This window comes from Dama dama, chromosome 20 (assembly GCF_033118175.1).
Source record: "Dama dama isolate Ldn47 chromosome 20, ASM3311817v1, whole genome shotgun sequence".
Taxonomy (NCBI): domain Eukaryota; kingdom Metazoa; phylum Chordata; class Mammalia; order Artiodactyla; family Cervidae; genus Dama; species Dama dama.
Window position 1 is genome coordinate 110,358,651 of NC_083700.1, and position 21,458 is coordinate 110,380,108.

At 43.6% G+C, this 21,458-nt stretch overlaps 1 protein-coding gene across 1 annotated transcript; it reads left to right on the top strand.

Moving 5' to 3' along the window:
- The first annotated feature begins 1,912 nt into the window (after positions 1-1,912).
- SPP2 (secreted phosphoprotein 2) lies at positions 1,913-21,230 on the top strand. The gene is made up of 7 exons (XM_061120121.1): positions 1,913-1,985; positions 2,086-2,210; positions 9,957-10,079; positions 11,168-11,275; positions 17,568-17,622; positions 18,843-18,893; positions 21,148-21,230. The coding sequence occupies exons 1-7, from the start codon at positions 1,919-1,921 to the stop codon at positions 21,228-21,230; spliced, it is 612 nt and encodes a 203-aa protein (XP_060976104.1). The 5' UTR covers positions 1,913-1,918.
- The last annotated feature ends 228 nt before the right edge of the window (positions 21,231-21,458 follow it).

Here is a 21,458-nt window from a genome sequence, read left to right on the forward strand (position 1 = left end):
AACACATGACCACCTGGGAACCAAAGTCAGGAAGACTGAGCAAATTGCAAAGATCCCAGTATCTCCAAGCACTCTCATAGCAATTTATGCTTGTTGGCACTGACATGTGCCTTGTTTAAGCAGGGTGAGCTAGATGATTCATTTATTTAGATGTTCTCTGGACCTCTTGCCTTTTACATAGCAGATTCTAAAAAATATTTATTGAATTAAATTCTTGCCAGCAGTTCCTATTTATCGAGCAATTAATTTGCCAAGCATTCTCCCTAGAGTTTGTTATTTAATTTTTATCTGATGATTAATTTTATGTGTCACCTTGGCCATGGTGCCCAGATATTTGGTCAAGCATTATTATGGATGTTTCTGTGATAATTTTTAGTGAGATTAACTCTTAAATCAGTGCACTCTGAAGAAGGCAGATTACTCTCTGTATTGTGTGTGGGCCTCATCCCATCAATTGAAGACCTAAATAAACAAAGACTGATCTCCCCATGAGCAGGAAGGAACTGTGGCAATAGATGGCTTTTGGAGTCAAGCTGTAACTTTCCTAGGTCGTTAGCCTGCCACCCATCCTGCAGATTTTGAACTTGCAACACTCCCACCATTGCATGAGCCAACTCCTTAAAATCAATCTCTCTCTGTGCCTTCCTAAATAATAATACACCTTTACATCTAAACATTTATGCCCATTTTATGAATGAAGAAGTTGAGATTCAGAGGTGCTGAGTACCATGCCCGAGCATACATGTCTGACAAGCATGGAACCAGGATTCCAGTCCAGGTGTTTCTGAGCCCCAGAACAGTACAGCTTCTAAAGCATGAATTCAAGGACTGAGAATACCATGAATTATAAGTAACACAACATGTATTTACTGTAAAGAGTCTCTTCTTTTTAATGATTCACAAACTACCTTGGAATCTTATAGTGCATGAGACTCATCAGCATGCAAATACCTTGTCATCCAGGTGAGATGCGAAAACAACCATTAGCAGAGAAGTTTGGTGGACATGAAGGCACATCACTGCTTTTTATTGCATGTGAACTTACTTGGCATATTTAAATTCTGCAGGTTAAATTCTCTCCTTTAAAGTCACAGTTTCCAGTGAGATTGTGAAATAACCACACATTTTTTATGAACAGTCATCTTTAGGAATATGAGAGGGAATGAAACAGATAACATTTTAAAATTAACCACTTTGTGGAGATGCAAACATAGAGAACAGACTTATGGGCATGGTAGGGGGGAAGGAGAGGGTGGGGTGAATGGGGAGAGTAGAATGGAAACATATATACCACCATATGTAAAATAGACAGCCAATGGGAGTTTGCTGTATGACCCCAGGGAACACAAATTGGGGCTCTGTAACAACCTGGAGGTATGGGAAGGAATGGGAAGTGGGAGGGAGTTTCAAGAGGGAGGGGACATATGTATACCTACAGCTGATCCACAGTGATGTATGGCAGAAACCAACACAATATTGTAAAGCAATTATCCTTCAATTACAAATAAATAAATTAAAAAAAATTAACCATTTAGTTGAAAGTAAGATTACATCTCTCCCTCTAAAAATGAAATGAAATAAAGAGAAATAGACAGTCCATCTGGGTGAAATTAAAATAGAGAAAAACAAAAAGTGCATGTGGAGTCCCCGCCTCTTGATGGCTTTTGCTGTGGGCTGAAGTCCCATGTTGAGGTCCAAACTTCAAAAGTGGCCTCCAACCGGACCTTGTCCGTTGGAAAAGCCAGAAGTAAATATTGATCCCAGGATCAATTGGTGTCTCTGTTGAAGCCGCCGTCTGCTCCAGTTGGAGAGACCAAGCCAGGTCACACTGATAAACAGCTGCTTTCAGGATAACTGGTCAACCTCAAAGGCACGGAGACAATCTCCCTGTCTCTGCACTAAAATTGTTCTTCCCAGAATGGAGAAGATGGCGATGAAGATGTTGGTGATATTTGTCCTTGGAATGAATCACTGGACCTGTACAGGTACGGAGCTTGGGGACCGGGGCTGCCTGCCCTTGATGATGTAGCCCCGTCTGGACCCTGCTTCCTGACTCACTGGGTCCGTGTGTGCTTGTGTGCCCAGGTTTCCCGTTGTACGACTATGACCCGGCTTCCCTGAAGGAGGCTCTCAGCGCCTCTGTGGCAAAAGTGAATTCCCAGTCACTGAGCCCCTATCTGTTTCGGGCGTTCAGAAGCTCAATTAAAAGAGTAAGTGCCTGTTACCTCTTCTCTATACTATTCTGTTTTTTTTTTCCTCTTGTCGTTTTTTGGGGGTACATGTTAAAATTTTTCCAGTTTAAAAAAATAACAGCTACTCATCTCTTTCACATTCTTTTTTTGAGACAGAAAGGATTTAATTACAATTGTCATAAAGCTCTTGAAGCTACCTCGGAAGCCTGATTCTTCTTGCAGTTTTCTTCCCTCTGGCCTCATTTCCTGTTTCCAGATGTTACCCTGTGCTTCTAGACCGAAAGTCCCTATGGTTCTTTCTGAGACGTTTATTAAAACCTGCTTGTTTATTAGAAATGAGGCCTTTTCAAGTTCAGCAGTTCTGCTCCTAATACTTATAGGAAATAAATTCTGGCTTTTGAGCCAAAGAAATCCACTTTCCTTTGTCAATTTGGTAATCGTCTGTTTCCTGTTAGCTTGGGGAAATGGGGAAAAGATGAATTTTTATGGGCTTCCAATGACTAAGACCATGATTGGCAAAGAAACAAACACAGAATTATCCTTCAAAGGAAGTGAGAAACTAGACAGCAGTCGTTTCTCCCCTCGCTGGGTCCCGGGTGATTTCACCGCTTGCATATTGTCTTCTGCAAGGGGGAATAGAAATATCCTCCAGCAGAGTTAAGATTAAGATGAGAGGTGGGGAGCTTCTACAAGGTTCCAGGTCCTAAGAGTGAGAACTCCTTACAGCCAGGCCACCTGGGAAAGTGGGAACCAAGGAGACGTGACCAGGGGTCCAGGCAATGCCTGCTTCCTCACAGAGGTCAGAGGGCCACTGCTTCCTCTCCACCTTCATGCACGCCTCTCCCATCCCTCTGGGGTACCACCTTGTATGCATCTGTGCTCAGTCATGTTGTGACTCTTTGGACTATAGCCCACCAGATACCTCTGTCCATAGGATTTTTCAGGCAAGAATACTGGAGTGGTTTGCCATTTCCTCCTCCAGGGGATCTTTCCAAACTAGGGATAGAACCAGCATCTCTTGTGTCTCCTGCATTGCAGGCAGATTCTTTACCACTGAGCTATTTGGGAAGCACTGGGTACCACCATAGTGCTGTGAAGGGCACACAGCTGCTGGCTCCATAGCTCCAGTCTCCAAATGAAATATCAATACATTCATCTTGACCCTGCTTCTTCAGAAAATGGCTCAGTTTCTCATTCCATATTCCCAGGAAATGTATCGAATTGTCCCCAGTTGTCTTTTCTAATTGGGTCATAGGTCACAAAGATGATGCTTTAGCAAGGCACCCTGCCCAGAACTGGGCTGCTGTAGACACGGTCAGTCACTTGGCCTGGCTGTCGCAGTGCGGAGACCCTGGAAGACATATGTGGTCAGCAGCCAAGCCAGAGGGAGAGTGCCTTCTGGAAGGGTATTGGACGGAATAAAAAACCTCTCCCCCCCACACTGGTGTATTGGCTTCCATCTTTCGCATTTAATGAAATCCATGTGTTGGGGAGTGGGTATCAGTGTCCTTTTGCCAAGCTTGCAAATGGACAGTTTAGATTCACTTGTAATTTACCTAGTGCTTGCTACAGAAGAAAGTTAGTAGTTAATTAAGTGAATAAGAGCCTGAGGACAGCTCCCGAGAGAACCAGTTACTGATACCACAGAAATTTGGCCAGTGGAGAGGAGCTAGCATGAGGTGTCATCATCCAGAGCACATTCCAGAACATGGGGCCATCTTGGTATCAGACATCTGAGCCCAAACACACAGGCACCTGCAAATAAACACACCTATGTGTGGGATCCTTAATGAGAGCACAAGTAGGAGATGCCCCTCCACTTCCGGTAGGCTGCCTTCTCTCTGGAATTCTGCCTAATTTTGTTTCTTTCCAGTCTTTTCTCTTTATTCAAATTCACTGGCCAAGTTCCATCACCATGTCTCTGCCATGAAAACTTCCCTCTTCTGCCAATGGAAGGAAAACTCTCCCCTTTTGATCTGTCCTGGTGAAGCTTCTTTCTTTTTAGAAGTGGTTCACATTTTGCTTCTTATTGTATGTGTTCAGTTCAGTTCAGTCATTCAGTTGTGTCTGACTCTTTGTGACCCCATGGACTGCAGCATGCCAGCCCTCCCTGTCCATCACCAACTTCCAGAGTTTACTCAAACTCATGTCCATTGAGTCGGTGATGCCATCCAACCATCTCATCCACTGTCGTCCCTTTCTCTTCCCACCTTCAATCTTTCCCAGCATCAGGGTCTTTTCCAATGAGTCAGTTCTTCACATAGACAAAGTACTGGAGTTTCAGCTTCAGCATCAGTCCTTCCAATGAACACCCAGGACTGATCTCCTTTAGGATGGACTGGCTGGATCTCCTTGCAGTCCAAGGGAGTCTCAAGAGTCTTCTCCAACACCACAGTTCAAAAGCATCAATTCTTTGGGACTCAGCTTTCTTTATAGTCCAACTCTCACATTCGTACATGACTACTGGAAAAACCATAGCCTTGACTAGATGGACCTTTGTTGACAAAGGAATGTCTCTGCTTTTTAATATTCTATCTAGGTTGGTCATAACTTTTCCTCCAAGGAGTAAGCGTCTTTTAATTTCATGACTGCAGTAACTATCTGCAGTGATTTTGGAGCTCCCCCCGCAAAAAGTCTGCCACTGTTTCCACTGTTTCCCCATCTATTTGCCATGAAGTGATGGGACCAGATGCCATGATCTTAGTTTTCTGAATGTTGAGCCTTAAGCCAACTTTTTCCACTCTCCTCTTTCACTTCCATCAAGAGGCTCTTTAGTTCTTCTTCGCTTTCTGCCATAAGGGTGGTGTCATCTGCATGTCTGGTTCCAAATAGGGAAAGGAGTATGTGTTAGTCATGCCTTCTACAAATGACCTAAAGATGGCCTCAAATATACCAGTGCCCCGCTCCCCCCACAACAGTAGACCCAGGAGATCTGCTCAGAGTCAAGCAAAGAGCTCAGGAAAGAGATGAAGGAACGGATCCCTCGCACTGATGGTGCCAAACAAAACAACTCACAAAAGGAGGAATACAAATGCACCCGAAGCATTGGAGAAAATGGGTCACCTCTCTAACAGCCAACAAAATCAGAATTAAAATACCAAGGTGAAAAGGAAGGAGAAGAGAAAAAGGGAAATCTCAAACATTGCTAGAGAGAGGGTAACTTGGTAAGATTATCTTTGGGAAGCAACTTGGAAATATGCGTTAAGAGTGTTTATAAACACGTTAAGCATTAAAAATAGCAAATATAAGTTTTGATCTCATAGTTTCATTTCTAGGACTACGTCCAAAGGAAATAAGTGGGAAGCAATTTGGAAATATGCATTAAGCATATTTATAAACATGTTAAACATTAAAAATAGCAAATATAACTTTTGATCTCATAGTTTCATTTCTAGGAATATGTCCAAAGGAAATAAGTGGTTTTGTCATGTTTGTGTATATGTGGGAGGTTTGGGGTAGAGTTCAGTGGACTTAGGGAGAGGGGTCAGGCCTCAATATTTATCTGTGAGTTTGCTTCATAAGTCCAGTGGTTCATGAGTTTTCCCTGGTGGTCCAGTGGTTAAGACTCCACACCCTCAATGCATGGGGCACTGGTTCAGTCCCTGGTGGGGGGACTAATCCTGCTTGCCACATGGTGTGGCTTAAAAACAAGTATCTGGAAAGCCCAGTGATTCTTGATCTGCCCAGCATCACCTGAGAGACTGAAATATTCCTGATGCCTCTTGGCAATGGCCTATATGGGCAAAGAATCTAAATAAAAAAAGAAAGAAATATACTTGATGTCCAAAAGGGAGGGTAACTCATTAAGTTCCAGTCTCTGAGGGTGGGGCTCACATTCTCACATGTTTCCTGGTCATTCTGATGTGTAATCAGGGTTAAGAACCATTGGGTTTTCCCAGCAGACCTGGATTAAATACTGTTACAATTGATTTTGAATAACTTATCCCTTGGGCTCCAAGTTTAGAAAAGGATAGGGAAATGTGGGGAAATGGGACTTCAGTCATGAAGATTTCCTTGCTCCTCAACACCAGGCTCATTCAGACTGTTCCCTCAGTGCACACAAGCAGAGAAAGACAAGGTAGACATGGACCCTGTCCAGGGGACGAGGAAGACAGAGGCTGGACCAGATTGTGCTTGTGTTGACTTAAAAAGATGTACAACGTGACAGTTGTGAGTTAAGTTTTATTTGGGGCAAAAAGAGGACTGCAGCCCTGGAAACAGTACCTTGAAAGCTTTGAGAAAAAGCTCCAAAGAGATAGCAGGGAAGGACAGTATATATGTGATTTTGGTAAAGGGGGAATACATGCAGTCAAGCACATTTACTTTTTAGAAAGTTTCTGCTTGTCTCAGGAAGTTTCTGCTAGTCAGGAGAAACAGTCATCACCATGAAAGACTTTAGTGCTTTTCTAGATAGAGGAGATATAAGAATTGGGCTCATAAAATCAGCTCCTGAGAATATCTAACTCTCTGAAGACATGTCCTGCCAGTTTTATCCTGAGTACCGAGTGCCTCCTTTCTGCTCTCCACCCGGAACTCCTTCAAGACATGTTGAAGGTCAACAGCTGCAGCGGCACTTGATTTAATCTTTGTAGAGGTAGATAATAGGCTTCCCAGGTGGTGCTAGTGGTAAAGAACCTGCCTGCCAATGCAGGAGACTTAAGAGACGGGTTCACTCCTTGGGTCGGGAAGATCCCCTGGTGAAGGGCATGGCAACTCACTCTGGTATTCTTGCCTGGAGAATCCCATGGACAAAGGAGCCTGGTGGACTACAGTCCACAGGTAGATGGCAAGTGCCAATTTGTAGTTGACACTTCCGTGGAGCTCAGAGCCCATTGCAGAGAGAGGAAGAGAGGGGGGCGGGGGGGGGGAGGGAAGAAGGAGATGGAGGAGAATGGGGTGAAATTACATAAAAAAGTGAAGGAAGTCTCAGAGAGTGGAGAGTCCTGTAGAGAAAATAAAACAGGGGGATGGGGGGATGGGTCTGGGCTGGGGCAGCTGTCAGATGGGCAGACGTATCCACAGAGATGCCATATTTGAGCTTAGACTCAGGTAGGAGAACCTCCAGCTGTGGAACTACGCCCTGCAGGGAGTAGGGGTGGAGCTTTAAATAGAGTGAGAGAAGACCTCCAAAGATCTCTGAGGTGGGATGTGAGGGAGGAGGCCCAGACAGGGACTGTGGGAAGCGGGCAATGACCGCTGGTGGCACCGAGCCTCTTGGCCCCAGGAGGGTGGGGAGTGGATGGATTCCGGGACATTCGGGGCAAAGCCACAGAAGCTTTGGGACCCTTTCTGTGTCTGCGCCCCTTCTTGTCCACTTTTACCTTTCCTTTTCTTTTCATTTTTTGCTTTTTGTCTTCATACGTTATTCTAGGCAGCTATACCCGAGATTTACTCTTTGTTCAATCTTAAGGGCTTAGTTTGAAAAACCCAAGTGATCTCCGTGTTAGTTGGGCTTCTCCAGAGAAACAGAACTGAGAGAGAGAGAGAGACAGATGGGCAGGGAGATTGATTTTAAAGAATTGGCCCACACAGTTGTGGAGGGTTGGTGCAGCCAAAGTCTGCAGGGGGAGCTAGCAGGCTGGGGACCCAGGGAAGATCTGACACTGCAGGTGAAGTCTGAAGGCCATCTGCTGGCAGAATTCCTTCCTGCTGAGGAGAAGGTCAGTCTTTGTTCTATTTGGGCCTTCAATTGATTGGACGAGGCCCACCCACAGGAAGAAGAGTAATCGGCTTTTCTCAAAGCCCACCACTTTAATTTCATCCGAAAACACCTTCACAGAAACATCCAGACTAATATTTGACCACAGATCTGGACGCTGTGGCCCAGCTAAGTGGACATATAACATTAAACATTATAATCTCCAAAGGAATTGTTACTGGCCTTTTATGGCTTATATATTTTTATTTCTTTTTGAAGAATAAAAAAATCAGAATATACTTAGTATAAAGAGTCACAAGACTCAACAAGAAGGAAAAAACTAGAAGTAACATCTACTATTCAGTCCTCTGAGACACCCACTACAGACACGTGGCCGGATGTTTTTTGAATCTTTTTTTCTTCATATGTGGGTATAAAATACATTTTTAAAGAAAAACAGGACCACACTGTAACACTGATTATAGAGTACTGCATTTTTATTTCAGCCATAATGCTGGGTTTGGGATTTTCTTCAGTTGATTTCTTATTGTTGAGTATTTGGGTTGTCTTACCTTTTTCAAAAAACACAGAGAAGAAATTGGCTGAAAGTGAATTCAAATGAAAAAGCAGAGCTATTAGACTTTTCTCCATATTCTGGAGTTGTGCTTAGAGATGCAAAAAAGGTTGCAAAATAATCTCACAGTTCAACAAAATGATCAGTATTCAAACCCCCCACATTTGCATCTTTTAAACTATGCCTTTGTCCTGCCAGTTTGCTTTCATCAGATTGCTATAAGGAAAATTGCGGAAGCATAATGGAGGAGGGGACGATGGTGGGAGCAGGGGGCGGGTGGGGGAACAGGGGGCAGAGAACCTGAACAATGCGCTCCAGCTGATAGACGAGGTTTTACTTGTTTAATGAGATTCATATTTAGTATCTAATATTTAAAAATTATCAATAAACAAGGTGGGAAATAATGGCAAGAGTGAGTTTTTAGTCCTGCTTGTTTTCAGAGAACTCTGCTTGTATCAGCCTTCCTCATTCTGTGTCAGAAAGAGACACGAGGACCCCCAGCCCCATCCCAAGCTTGGAGCCTGTTGCCTGTCACCAAAGCAAAGCATCCCTTTATTCTCCATCTGTAAGTGGTCTGTAGGGGCTATCCAGGTGGCGCCAGTGGTAAAGAATCTGCCTGCTAATGCAGGAGATGCAAGAGCCGCAGGTTCAGTTCCTGAGTTGGGAAGATCCCCTGGAGGAGGAAATGGCAACCCACTCCAGTATTCTTGCCTGGGAAATCCCATGGACAGAGGAGCCTGGTGGGCTACAGTCCATGGAATCACAGAGAGTCGGACACGACTGAGCACAGGTGTGTGTGCTCACACGCACACACATACACGCACGCACGCGCATGCACACTGTAACAGCACTATAGCTCAGGCCTGAACAGAGCTCAGTTAACACACGTATTTTCTCCGGCAGGCACATCACATTCTTCCTGCACTTGGAAACTAGACAGCTTGTCAGCAGTAGGCTTGGGGGCCAATTTCAACAGCAAGGTCACCAAGGAAAAGCACAAAAATGAGAAAAGCATGCCACAAAATGGACCATAAAAATGACTTGCATACAGTCTGGGAGCCAGGACAAGGAAGAGAGCATCACCTTGTCTGTCCCTGGGCAGGAGTGTGTGCATCGGCCCACTCAAGTTCTTTGCAGCTCAGTGTATGTCCATGAGCGGCTGTGACAGCACCCAGGACTGACTTGGGGTTGGATATACATTTTAGGAAATTTGCAAGTATGGAATTGGTAAATAATGAGGCTCCACGGTAAAGGGAAGTCATCAGAAGAAGCTTGGAGTCAGGACACCCACGTCCTGGTTCTGTGGTCTCAGTGAAGTCCTATGAACCTTTGTAGAGCGCTTCCTCCCCTGGTCTTCAGGATGAGGGTCAGAACTGGGTGAATGAATTGACATTGAATTGAATTGAATTGAATTGAATTGAATTGCCGTGACAATTGAAAGCTTTAGTGGTGGGAGATTCTGGCACCTTTTTTCTTGTGCAGGGAGAAACATTTCTAGCATGTGACCTTCAGAAACACATCTGTAGCAAGCTGCCACTTTGTTTTTGTGAAGGTCAACGCCCTGGACGAGGACAGCTTGACCATGGACCTAGAGTTCAGGATTCAAGAGACGACATGCAGGAAGGAATCTGAGGCAGACCCCGCCACCTGTGACTTCCAGAGGGGCTACCACGTGGTGAGTGTGGGGCAAAGGCTACCAGCCTGGAAACAAATGCGAGGGAGCTCTGCCTTCCTCCAACAACCGGAGCTATTCAAAGTCACACTGAGGTCTTGGCCATGTCTGGTGTCTGGCCACCCTTCTAGGCACCATTAACTGTGTCCACGCTGTTCCCTGTGACTCTGTGGTCAAGGACTTAAGCTCTGGAGTCTGCCATCCTGAATAATCATGGCAAATCATTTAACCCCTGTTGCCTCAGTTTTCTGCTCTTTAAAATGGGTATAATAATGGTGCCAGGCAAAGTGAATACAAAGGGACCAATAGCAAAGGAAAATCCCTGAGACGTTTCACATTCTATCTTAAATGAATTCAAAATGCCAGTTGTGTTCCTGGGGCGAGGTGCATGTTTTGTAGTTGACTGTCATGCAAAAATCCCTCTCCCCCACCAGCTTGCACTCCACGGGGGTCAGGACTGTAGCCTGGTCAGTCCTGTTTCTCCGGTGACCAGCACATGGCCCCATGCTTGGTTATCCCCAGGGGAAGGAGCCCACCTGCACAGGCTAGCACCAGCACCCCAGACTCACTCTCCTAGGTGTTGTTCCAAGGGTGTCAGCATTTTGTTATTTTACTGGTGTGATGACGTCTGTTTTGCTACATAGCAACATCAATTCTGAAAAGAAGACCCTTTCCTTTGTTGTTCTGTGGAAATTTTCCCTGTGATTTTTTCACAAACACCCCAAACCTGAGTGTCACTAGCATCTGAAGGAAATCTGAGGCCAAGGGAGAGCAGAGCAGAGGCCTTTGGGGATCTTCCCAATTCTTGTTCTCATGGGAAACCATGCAAGGTAACCAGCTCAGTGCTCAGGAAGGGAATGCTTGCTTTCCAGGGGACTTGTAATGTAGCAAATGCTTAAAAGATGTTTCAGTCATTGTTTGCTTCTGCTTAGGTTTTGAGACGTTTTTGTTTTGGAAAAATGAAATGACTGAATTTTTCCTTTCTGTTTGCACCATTGTGCCAAGCGCTATGATGTTGCCTGATTTCGTGGGGAGGTCCTAACATTTACACGAGCTGCTGGGCAAAGAACTCACTGTTTCTCCTTTTCCAGCCCATAGCAGTTTGCAGAAGCACCGTGCAGATGTCTGCTGAGCGTGCGCAGGATGTGTGGGTTCGCTGCCACTGGTCCTCCAGCTCCGGGTCCAGCAGCAGTGAAGAGGTATGCACAGGGGCTTGGCATCCCTCAAGGTGTGATAGAGTCGCTGGACCATCACCTAGGTGCCTGGGCAAGTGTCTGAACCTGCAAACTCGTGTTCATTATCCCTTACTTCTTCCAATCCTATCTCTATAAGATTTTGAACATGAGCTTAAGAAAACAATGAGCAAAAGTTCTAGATTTAAGCATGCAGTTCACTGCCTCTCTGGTTTAGTGGAATAAAGGGGGGCATTTTTGATAGATGAGTGTTCATTTACTAGCTCTGCAATCTAGTTCAGGATATTTAATCTCCATGATCTGAGGCTTCTCCATCTGTTAAATGCCAGTAATAAAGACCACCCAATAGGATGTTGAGGAAACCAAGTAAGTTCACGGTCCAGAGTCTAGCACATAATAGATGCTCAGTAAATGACAGGACACATCTTTTTCCCTCAATTGCATTGATAATCATCTGCAATAATACTGAGAAATCAGTAACATGTAAAATTTTGACTTGGAATTATATTTCTTACTGAAGTATGTGTCTCATGAGGGCAGGGAATATTTGTTTTATTGTCTAGGACAATGTTTGATACTGGGTAGAAGTTTAGTCAATAATTAAACACATACAATAAAACTGAGGAAGAAATTTTGCCAATATGATACATGTAATATGATACAAGGAATATGATATGAGAAGGAAATCTCTGTACTCTAGCTTGGGATAAAAGCATAACTGTTATATGTTTGCTTATTCATAATGGGATAATCTATCCTTCACTGCTATTTAAAGATGTTTCTACCATTACAAAGCCAAATCTGAACAACATCTTTCTCTACTTATACTTTTATTCATTTTTTCAAGGTTTAAATCTGTAGTGAAAATTACATGAGAAGAGTAAAGATTTCAACTTTAAGAATTACACATAAAAGTAATGTTTCTCTATTATGAACATACACAGGCCCTACATATTTGTTTATTTATTTTTTCATTGCCTCACAATTTGGCATGTGGGATCTTAAATCCCAGACCAGAGAATGAACCCATGACTCCTGCACTGAGAGCATGAAGTCTTAGCCACTGGACTGCCAGGAAGACCCGGGCATTACATATTTAATATGGAAGTCCGTTTTAGAGTTAGGAAGGAGTGACACTCATGACTAGGAACTCCTGTTACAGTTCAGTTCAGTCGCTCAGTTGTGTCCGACTCTTTGCAACCCCATGGACTGCAGCACGCCAGTCTTCCCTATTCGTCTGCAGCTCCTGGAGTTCGCTCAAATTAATGTCCATCGAGTCAGTGATGTCATCCAACCATCTCATCCTCTGTCGTCCTCTTCACCCACCTTCAACCTTTCCCAGCATCAGGGTCTTTTCAAATGAGTCAGTTCTTTGCATCAGGTGGCCAGAGTATTGGAGTTTCGGCTTCAGCATCAGTCCTTCCAATGAATATTCAGGACTGGTGTCCTTTTGGATGGACTGGTTGGATCTCCTCGTAGTTCAAGGGACTCTCAAGAGTCTTCTCCAACACCACAGGGGTGGTTTTAGTGTTATAAGGAGAATTCTGCAAAAATGTTCCGTTGAACATAACCTTGTTGACCGATCTTGTTCTCACTGGCGATGTTTGGGGGTCAATCTCCGGGTGATTTCCGGGTGATTTCCCCCACATCGTGTCTCCCTGGTGCTAGTTCAGGCACCCAGGGCCTCCTGTCTGACTCCAGGAAGGAATTCAGGAAGTGACATGAGCTTCACAGCTGACACGCTGGTGCACGCCAGACCAAGCTAAGCCAGAAGTGACAAGGACCAAGCGTCATGTCACAAACATTTTGTGTTGACTTTGTGGTTTATGTGGGGGAAGCCAGGAGACAACCAGGAGCAACAAAAGCACAGCCCTGACCCTTGTGGGGTCTGTAGACCAGTCTGGGGTGTCCGTTAAGCAGGGGCTACCCTGACTACCAGGCAGGCTTTTGGGAACACACAGGGGGAGGATGGGAGCACGTGGGGCAGAGTAGGTTTCCAGAGAAACTAGAGAGTGGGTGACCTCAGGATGAAGTGCACGGGGTGTGGAGGGGCGGGAGGGAGAGACTTCAAGCCCAGGGAGAGCATGACGGAGTTCCTGAGCATGAGAGAAGCTAAGCTGACGGATGGAAATGGACAGAAATCCATTGTAACTGGGAGCAGAATGTGAGAAGAAGGGCAGAAGGTGGGGCTGGAGAGGACCCAAGCCTGGCCAAGGTAGACCTTGTGGGTCTTGTCAGGATCCTTGGCTTGGGGCTACTTGAGAATTCTAAGTAGGGAGGTGACAGAATAGATGGAGAACAGATTGGAGCTAGGTAAGAATGGAGCGATGGGGGTTGGCAGGGCAGGTGAGAGCGGATGCTAAGGAGAGCTGGGAGTTAGAGGTGAATGTCCCGAGACAGGGATGCCGGTTCTCCTGAGACCTTTAACACCGTAGAAATTGACAAGTGGGCCCCAGTTTAATCCCTCTTCCATCTCCGATTTGGGAAGTTGATTCTGATTGCTTGCACAGCCCACAAACCTGTTGCAATTTTCTCATCGCAGACTGAAAGCTACTCACTTTTCTTCCAATCCCAACTTTTGTGTGAAGACTCTGATAGAAAGTTAGTCCCTGAAACAAACACAATTTTTAAAATAAACTCCCAGGTTGCTTTCCCTCAAAGATTAGGAAACTGTAAAAGAGTATGAGCAAATAAAAAATTCCTTAAATTAAATGATTCTGCAATTTGAAAGAAAGAGGAGAAAGCAGATGGAGGTTTAAAGTAATTCCTGGAAACTCTAAAATAGATTTCTTATATGAAACAGGAAGAAAAATTAGATGACAGCTGTTAACCATTTTCAGTGAAATAAATGGTGGTACTACAAACACGAAAGACAATCGAATGGGATGAATTTAGACAAAGAACAAATAAATCATTGTTGGAAGTAGGAAATAAAAGAAAACTGAAAAAAAAAATAACCTCTCAGAGTAATGAATATAAAGACCGCTTGAAAAACATATGTAGATAGTAAAAGAATTTCCAGAGAAAGAAATATAATGTAAAGAAAGATGGAAGCCAAAAATAGAGAATAAGACCAAAAATTCCCAATTATTATAAAATAAGACTTAGTTCAAATGGAAAATATCTGACAAGAATAAAGTAAAAGAAAGTGTCTCTAATATAGAAAACTTGGGTTTTTCACCACATAATTATAATAAGTTCAAAAGCTTTGTTAAAAGGTTTGAAGAAATAAATTTCTAAAATTGATAATATTCTCTCTTAACCAATAAATATTTAAATTATGGGTAGTTTTAATTATTTTAAAATATTTTAATATTATGTCTATATTTAAATATATTTATGTATTTTTATATTTTTTAAATTTGTAAGAGAAGTATGTAAAGGGTAAACAATTTCTATATGGCACGTCAGTCAACCACATGATTGCAATGCTAACATCTGTAGCTTGGTGAATGGACTTGACTGAGCAAATCTGTCTGATTTGGAGTGGGTAGGATGAAGTTTGAAAGAGTTTAGCCTTGAGGCCCAAAACAGTCCAAAAGGAGAAACTGAAAAAGAATGAACAGGAATTCTGAACTCGGGGGAGGAGAGTTACAAGTATTTCATTTGTTTACTCTCTTCCATTTCAAATGATAGAACTTCACCTAGAAGTGGTCCAAGCCAAAATGAGGGAATGCCTTGGCTCACATTCCCAGAGCGAATGGGAGGAGTTGTGCTTGCGGATGACTCAGTTTAGGGACCGTCAACACTACTGATGCCACATTCATCTTTTCCTTCTCCCCTCCTCTTACTGCTCATGAGTTTTCTCCTTGCAGCAGGAGGCAAGACTACAAGCCACTCCAGATTCATATCCTCCAAACTGAGCCTTTCTCTCTAACTTCTTGGCATCCCTACCATTGGCCTGGCTTGGGTCATGTGTCTCATTAAAAAGAAATAGTGCTGTTACTGAAGTATAATTCACAGACCATACAATTCATCCATTTAATGTGTACAATTCACCCAGTGGTTTTGAGTATATTCAAATGTTGTACAACTGTCACTGCTATCTAAATCCTGAACATTTTATCATCCCCAAAAGAAACTCCAATACCCCTTCCTCTTACCCTATTCTTTCCAACACTCAGTAACCACTAATCTATTGATATTTTCTTTGTCTATGAAGTTACTTTTCTGGCCATTTAATATGAACAGAAGCATACAATATGTGTTCTTTTGTGACTGGTTTATCTCAGCATGTTTGGAGGTTCATACATGTTGTAGCATGTATCAGTACTTTTTCTGTGGTGGAATAACAATGCACTGTATGGATAAACCACATTTGATTTATCCATTCGTTAGTTGATCAAAATTGGGGTTGTTTCTACTTTTTGGCTGTTTTAAATAATGATGCTGTGAGCATTCATGTACAAGTTTTTGTGCGGGCATGTATTTTTATCTATCTTGGATATTCACCTACAAGTGGAATTTCTGGAGCATAAACTAACTTTATGTGTTAATTTTTGAGAAACTGCCAAGTAGTTTTCCATAATAGTTATACCATGTTATATTTCCATCAGCAATATATGAGAGTTCCAATTTAGTACATCCTTATCAACACTCATTATTGTCTGTCTTTTTATTTGAGTCATTCTAGTGGATGTGAAGTGGTTTCTCATTAAGATATTGATTTGCATTATCCTAATGAGTAATACTCTGGAGAAGGAAATGGCCACCTACTCCAGTACTCTTGCCTGGAAAATTCCATGGATGGAGGAGCCTGGTGGGCTACAGTCCATGGGGCTGCAAATAGTCGAACATGACTGAGCGGCTTCACTTCACTAATAAGTAATGATCAGCTATTTGTATATCTTTTTTGGAGAAATGTCTACTTGAATCTTTTTTCAATTTTAAATTGGGTTATTTGTCTTCTTGTTGTTGAGCAGGAAGAGTTCTTTGTATATTTTGTATATAAGTTCCAAAAAAATTGCAAATATTTTCTCCCATCTGTAAGGTTTTTTTTCTTTCTTGATGGTACCCTTTGAAGAACAAAAGTTTTAAAGTTTAATGAAGTCAAATTGATCTATTTTTTTCTCTTGTTGTTTGTCTGAGCCTTTCATTGAGATTCATGGCCTGCTTTGATTAGGAAGGGATCCAGCTTCATCCTTTTGCATGTGGATATCCAGTTGCCTCAGCACCATTTATTGAAAAGTTATTCTTTCCCCACTGAACTGTGTCCCCTCCTAGATCAGTCATGCTGACAAAGGCCAGCAGGCTTACTGGCTGTTACGGATGGAGAGGGTGACAGGTAGGTGGCCCAGACACCTGCAAGAAAGGTTTTGAGCCAAACAGCTGCCTTACTTGTGGCTCTGGGCTTTCATGGGCTTTCCTGGTGACTCAGCTGGTAAAGAATCCGCCTGCAATGCAGGAGACCTGGGTTCGATCCCTGGGTTGGGAAGATCCCCTGGAGAAGGGAAAGGCTACCCATTCCAGTATTCTGGCCTGGCGAATTCCATGGACTACAGTCCATGGGGTCGCAAAGAGTCGGACTCGACAGAGCAACTTTCACTTCACTGGACTTTTGGTGGCTTCATGAAGACTTCTCGTGCACAACTTTCCTATTGAACACATACGAGGACTTCAAAGAAAGAAAACTCCAAAATTTGACCTGAACACAGTCTGTCTGCAAGTCCATGTAATGAAGTTCCTTCTTTCTGGTCCACATCTGGGGCTCATTTTGAGTCTAGTGGAAATCTTTTTAGATGATTTAAACTTCATGTAAGTTGTTCTTCCCCATGTACTTTTTTGGACACACACGGCTTCCCTTGTGGCTCAAGGGTAAAGAACCCGCTGCTGATGCAGGAGGTCTGGAGTAGAGTTCAGTCAAGTTAGGGAGAGAGGTCAGGCCTTGATATTTATCCCTGAGTTTGCTTCATAAGCCCAGTGGTTCATCCAACTTTCCTGGTGGTCCAGTGTGGTTAAGACTCAGCACTCTCAGTGCAGGAGACATGGGTTCAACCCCTGGATGGGAAGATCCTCCCGGATAAGGAAATGGCAACCCAGTCCAGTGTTCTTGCCTGGGAAATCCCATGGACAGAGGAGCCTGGCAGGCTACAGTTCATGGGGTCACAAAGGGTCAGATACGACTCAGTGACTAAACACCAATACGTTCAAAACCATACATTAATTAAAGTTATCTAATATAGCTTATTGCCTTATTTCATTAAAAAGTTGTATGAGTCTTCCAGTTAATGGTTGCATATTTTGTAGTGTCTTTCCTTTTTCTCTTTCATGTGCTGACATACACCGATGCCTGAATTAGATGTTTTTTGGGGATATCCTGGGATCCTCTACATCAAGAAACAGTTACCTGCTTGGTAAGTTGAGACCTTTTTAACATTAAGATCTTTTTAATATTTTTTTCATGAATTAACTTCATATTGAAGCTCTCTATCAGGGAGTCATTTAGAACTGGAAATAGCTCTATATAAGCTTTGTACAATGACAGAATTTATGGAAAATAAACATTTGCTTTTGCTCCTTTCTTAACAGTAGGCAAAAATGACACAACTCTTCATTTAGGCAACTCTTTTCATTTATGCAGAGACTTTCCAGACATACTTCCATTTCACAGCTCTAACATCTCTGCTGGTTAGGCAGGACAGTTGCTGGTTTTCACCCTAAGATGGTCCCCCAACTTGAACATGCTTGTTCCTTCCTGGGTGCAAGACCAGTTTTAGGACTCAGGTATGCAATGACACATGAGCTTCGCAGGTGGCTTCGTGGTAAAGAATCTGCCTGCCAATATGAGAGATGTAAGAAATGCAGGTTCAGTCCTTGGGTTGGGAAGATCCCTTGGAGGAGGAAATGGCAACCCACTCCAGTGTTCTTGCCTGGACAATCCCATGGGCAGAGGTGCCTGGTGGGCTGCACTACGTGGCGTCACAAAGAGTTGGACATGACTGAGCACACACACACATGAAACAGTGCATATGTGGAAAGATCTGGACTAGGCCTCATCTGACTGGTTGGGGCTGTAACCCTCCAGCCAGGTCACCAGAGCTGACCATCCCTTCTAGAATCTTGCTTGGGAGAGGGAGGGCTCTCCGTTTCCCCTTCATAAGCAGTCTATCACTTGAAGTCAGGTCAGGTTAGTGTTCTTTGGCTTAGGAAACATTTTTGCATGTGAGCTCAGTTGTGTCTAATTCTTTGTGACCCCATGGACTGTAACCTCTCAGGCTCCTCTGTCCATGGAATTTTCCAGGCAAGAATACTGGGGTGGGCTGCCATTTCTTCCTCCAGGGGAACTTCCTGACCCAGGGATCTACCCAGAGCCTCCTAAATCTCCTACATCTCTTGCATTGCAGGCAGATTCTTTACCACTGAGCCATCAGGGAAGCAGAAACCATTTTTACCTATTGATAAAATAGGTAAATGAGAGGATTTTTCTCTATTGGAGCTGATGGCAGTGAAACCCCTTGGTGATCTTCCACCGCTTCCTTGCAGGAAAGGTGTATTTGTGGCATCAGTAATAAAATCATAGAATGTTCCAGAAGTGGGCAGTCATAATTGCCTTATGACTATTACTGTGTTACAGGTCTCACTCCTGACAGATCCAGAGGTGAACCGCTTTATGAACGATCACGTGGTAAGTGGTCCCATTTTCTTCTGCCAGATACCAACACATCCTCTTTTGATGAAGCCAGAATGCACTGAAGCCATGTCATAGGAGATAAACCCCTGAAATACAAAATATTTTAAAGGAAAATGAGAAGAACTGTCCTGCATAAACTTGTTTTGCACATCATGAAAAGCTGACTTTGAGGCATTAAAACTCACTTGAAATTTATCAGGATTCAAAGTATCAAATCTGGCTGAGAAAATTAGCACTGACCTCCCTCCTGTCCCAGGCTGCAACATTTTCTAAAAATCCCAAGCTCTTATGAATTCCTCTTTACCCTCCACCTTCAACTGTACTTTTCAGCAAGCAGACAGAGCCATCAGTTATTTAGTTTCTCCCTTTTATAGTAAGTTTTCTCATTTAACCATCATGATGGCTCTATAAACCAGGAGTATTACTCACAAAAGAAGTGGGTAACAACTCATGATGCTTGTTGTGACACAAAATACTCACCCTCTACTAAATGTTTGACAGTTTTCTCCTTCCGCTTCACAACCACCTTGACAGGAACACTATGTTCCTTCCCATTTTGCAGATGAGCAAACTGAGGCTTAGTGAGCTTCTGTAGCGTCTTCAAGGCTTCACGGCCGATGTAAAACTTTGATTCAGGTGGGGAGTGGCAGACACAGGACCTAGAGACAGATCCGTCAGACTCTGGTTTCTGTTTTTTCCAGGCCACTTTCCAGAAAAATTGTGAAATTTACTCTCTGATCAGAGTTCTCTATTACAATAACACAGGTATTAATGTTTTATTGAACTCAACATCTGACCATCCTTCAGCATACTCCCAATTTATCTGAAGTACTAAAGCTTACAATATGAGGCTTGTTTACAAGAAGTGCCTAAGTTTAGACCTCCTTTGGTGTGCCATTTTGAAGGAAATACAGTTATTCTAACAACGTGACCACCACTGAGAACAGTTTTGAACACTTGTTTTTGGAATTACCTGCAGAGTCTAGGGCCCATTCTTTTGAGTCTCTGTAGTGGTGGAAAGCTTGTGCTCTTGGATTTAATTTTGGAAATAAACTCAGTTAATTAGATTAATAACCAATTTGGGTGCATTAGTCATCTATTGTTGTTGTTCAGTTGCTAAGTCATGTCCAGCTCTTTGTGACACCATGGACTGCAACACGCTAGGCTCCTCTGTCCTCCACCAACTCCTGGAGTTTTGCTCAAATTCATGTCCATCTATTGCAGTGTGCCAAATGACCATACAGCCTAGCAGCTTAAAACAGCAAATGTTTATTGTCTGATAGTTTCTGGGTCAGGAACCCAGCAGTAGCTTAGCTGGGTGTTTCTGGCTCAGAGTGTCTAGAAGGTGGCAGGGAAATTATCGACCATGGCTGAGACCTCATCTGAAGGCTTGACTGGGCCTGAGGGACCCACTGCCAAGGTTACTCAGGTGGTGGTTGGCAGGGCTCAGTTCTTGGGGGCTATTGGACTGAGGGCTTTGGTTTCTTAGCATACGGGCCTTTCCACAGGGCTTTCTGAGTGTCCTCAATGCATGAAAACTGACTTCTGCCAGAGAACATGATGAGAAAGAGAGGGAGAGAGAGGACCAAATGAGCAACAGAGCATCCAAGACACACAGTCTTTTATTTCCTGATTTTGCAAGTGATATAGAATCACTTCTGCATAGTTTACTAACCACACACATTGACCCTGGTCTGATGTGGGAGAATACTCAAGACTGTGAATACCACCACGTGTCCATCTTGGGGGCTGGCTACCACACTGGGAAGATGTCATTTGGGACATATACATATATATGTGGATATAAATTAATGTGACAGATCCTTTTTATATTCCTCGGAAGATAATCCCAGAGCTGAATTCTAAAATCATTTTGGGCTTTGGGGCCATCATTGACTCAGATGTGCAGCCATCTCAGAGACTGCTTTGAATATGACAATTCAATTTAATTCAACAAATGCGTGTGACAGGCCCCGGGCAGATCCCACGGAGGACTGAGGGATCAATGTGACAGTCCCTGCCCTCGAGGGCTTACGGAGACACATTCAGCTGTAACACCACGGGGACAAGAGTGAGGGAGACTTGACAAGGAAGATGAGGTCATCGTGTTCCTGGGGAGCCTCTTGGCAGTAGGGGCGCAGGTGGTGCTGCTCACAGTCCTTCTCATTAACGCATAGTCACTCAGTCTTGCGTTGTCTGAGGTCTAGATGTGAATGACAGAGCCCGTATATTCCCTTTCTGTCTTCAGAGATGAGAAGAAACTTTCCTCTTGGAAATAGAAGGTACTCGAACCCGTGGTCCAGAGCAAGAGTAAGCCCTGGCTTTGAGTGACAACCTCAAGGTAAGGGAACATGGCTAAAAACATGCATAATTGGAAATAGAGGCGACTGGAAGGAATGCCTTATAGCTGTTGCCGCTGCACCTCCAGATGTCTGCAGTCCGCTCATCAGCTCCCATCTCACCTCCCACCTTCTCTTCTCTCCTCCTGGATCCTGATCCTCAACTGTCTCTTCACCTTTTTTCACTCTTATCCCCGTGGCTTTTGTTTGCTGATGTCAA

Bases quoted from the DNA above. Each gene is read 5' to 3' on its own strand.
- SPP2 (XM_061120121.1), top strand. From the start codon at position 1,919: ATGGAGAAGATGGCGATGAAGATGTTGGTGATATTTGTCCTTGGAATG. The intron at 1,986-2,085 runs GTACGGAGCTTG...TTGTGTGCCCAG, and splicing joins GAATCACTGGACCTGTACAG to GTTTCCCGTTGTACGACTAT. The intron at 10,080-11,167 runs GTGAGTGTGGGG...CTCCTTTTCCAG, and splicing joins TCCAGAGGGGCTACCACGTG to CCCATAGCAGTTTGCAGAAG.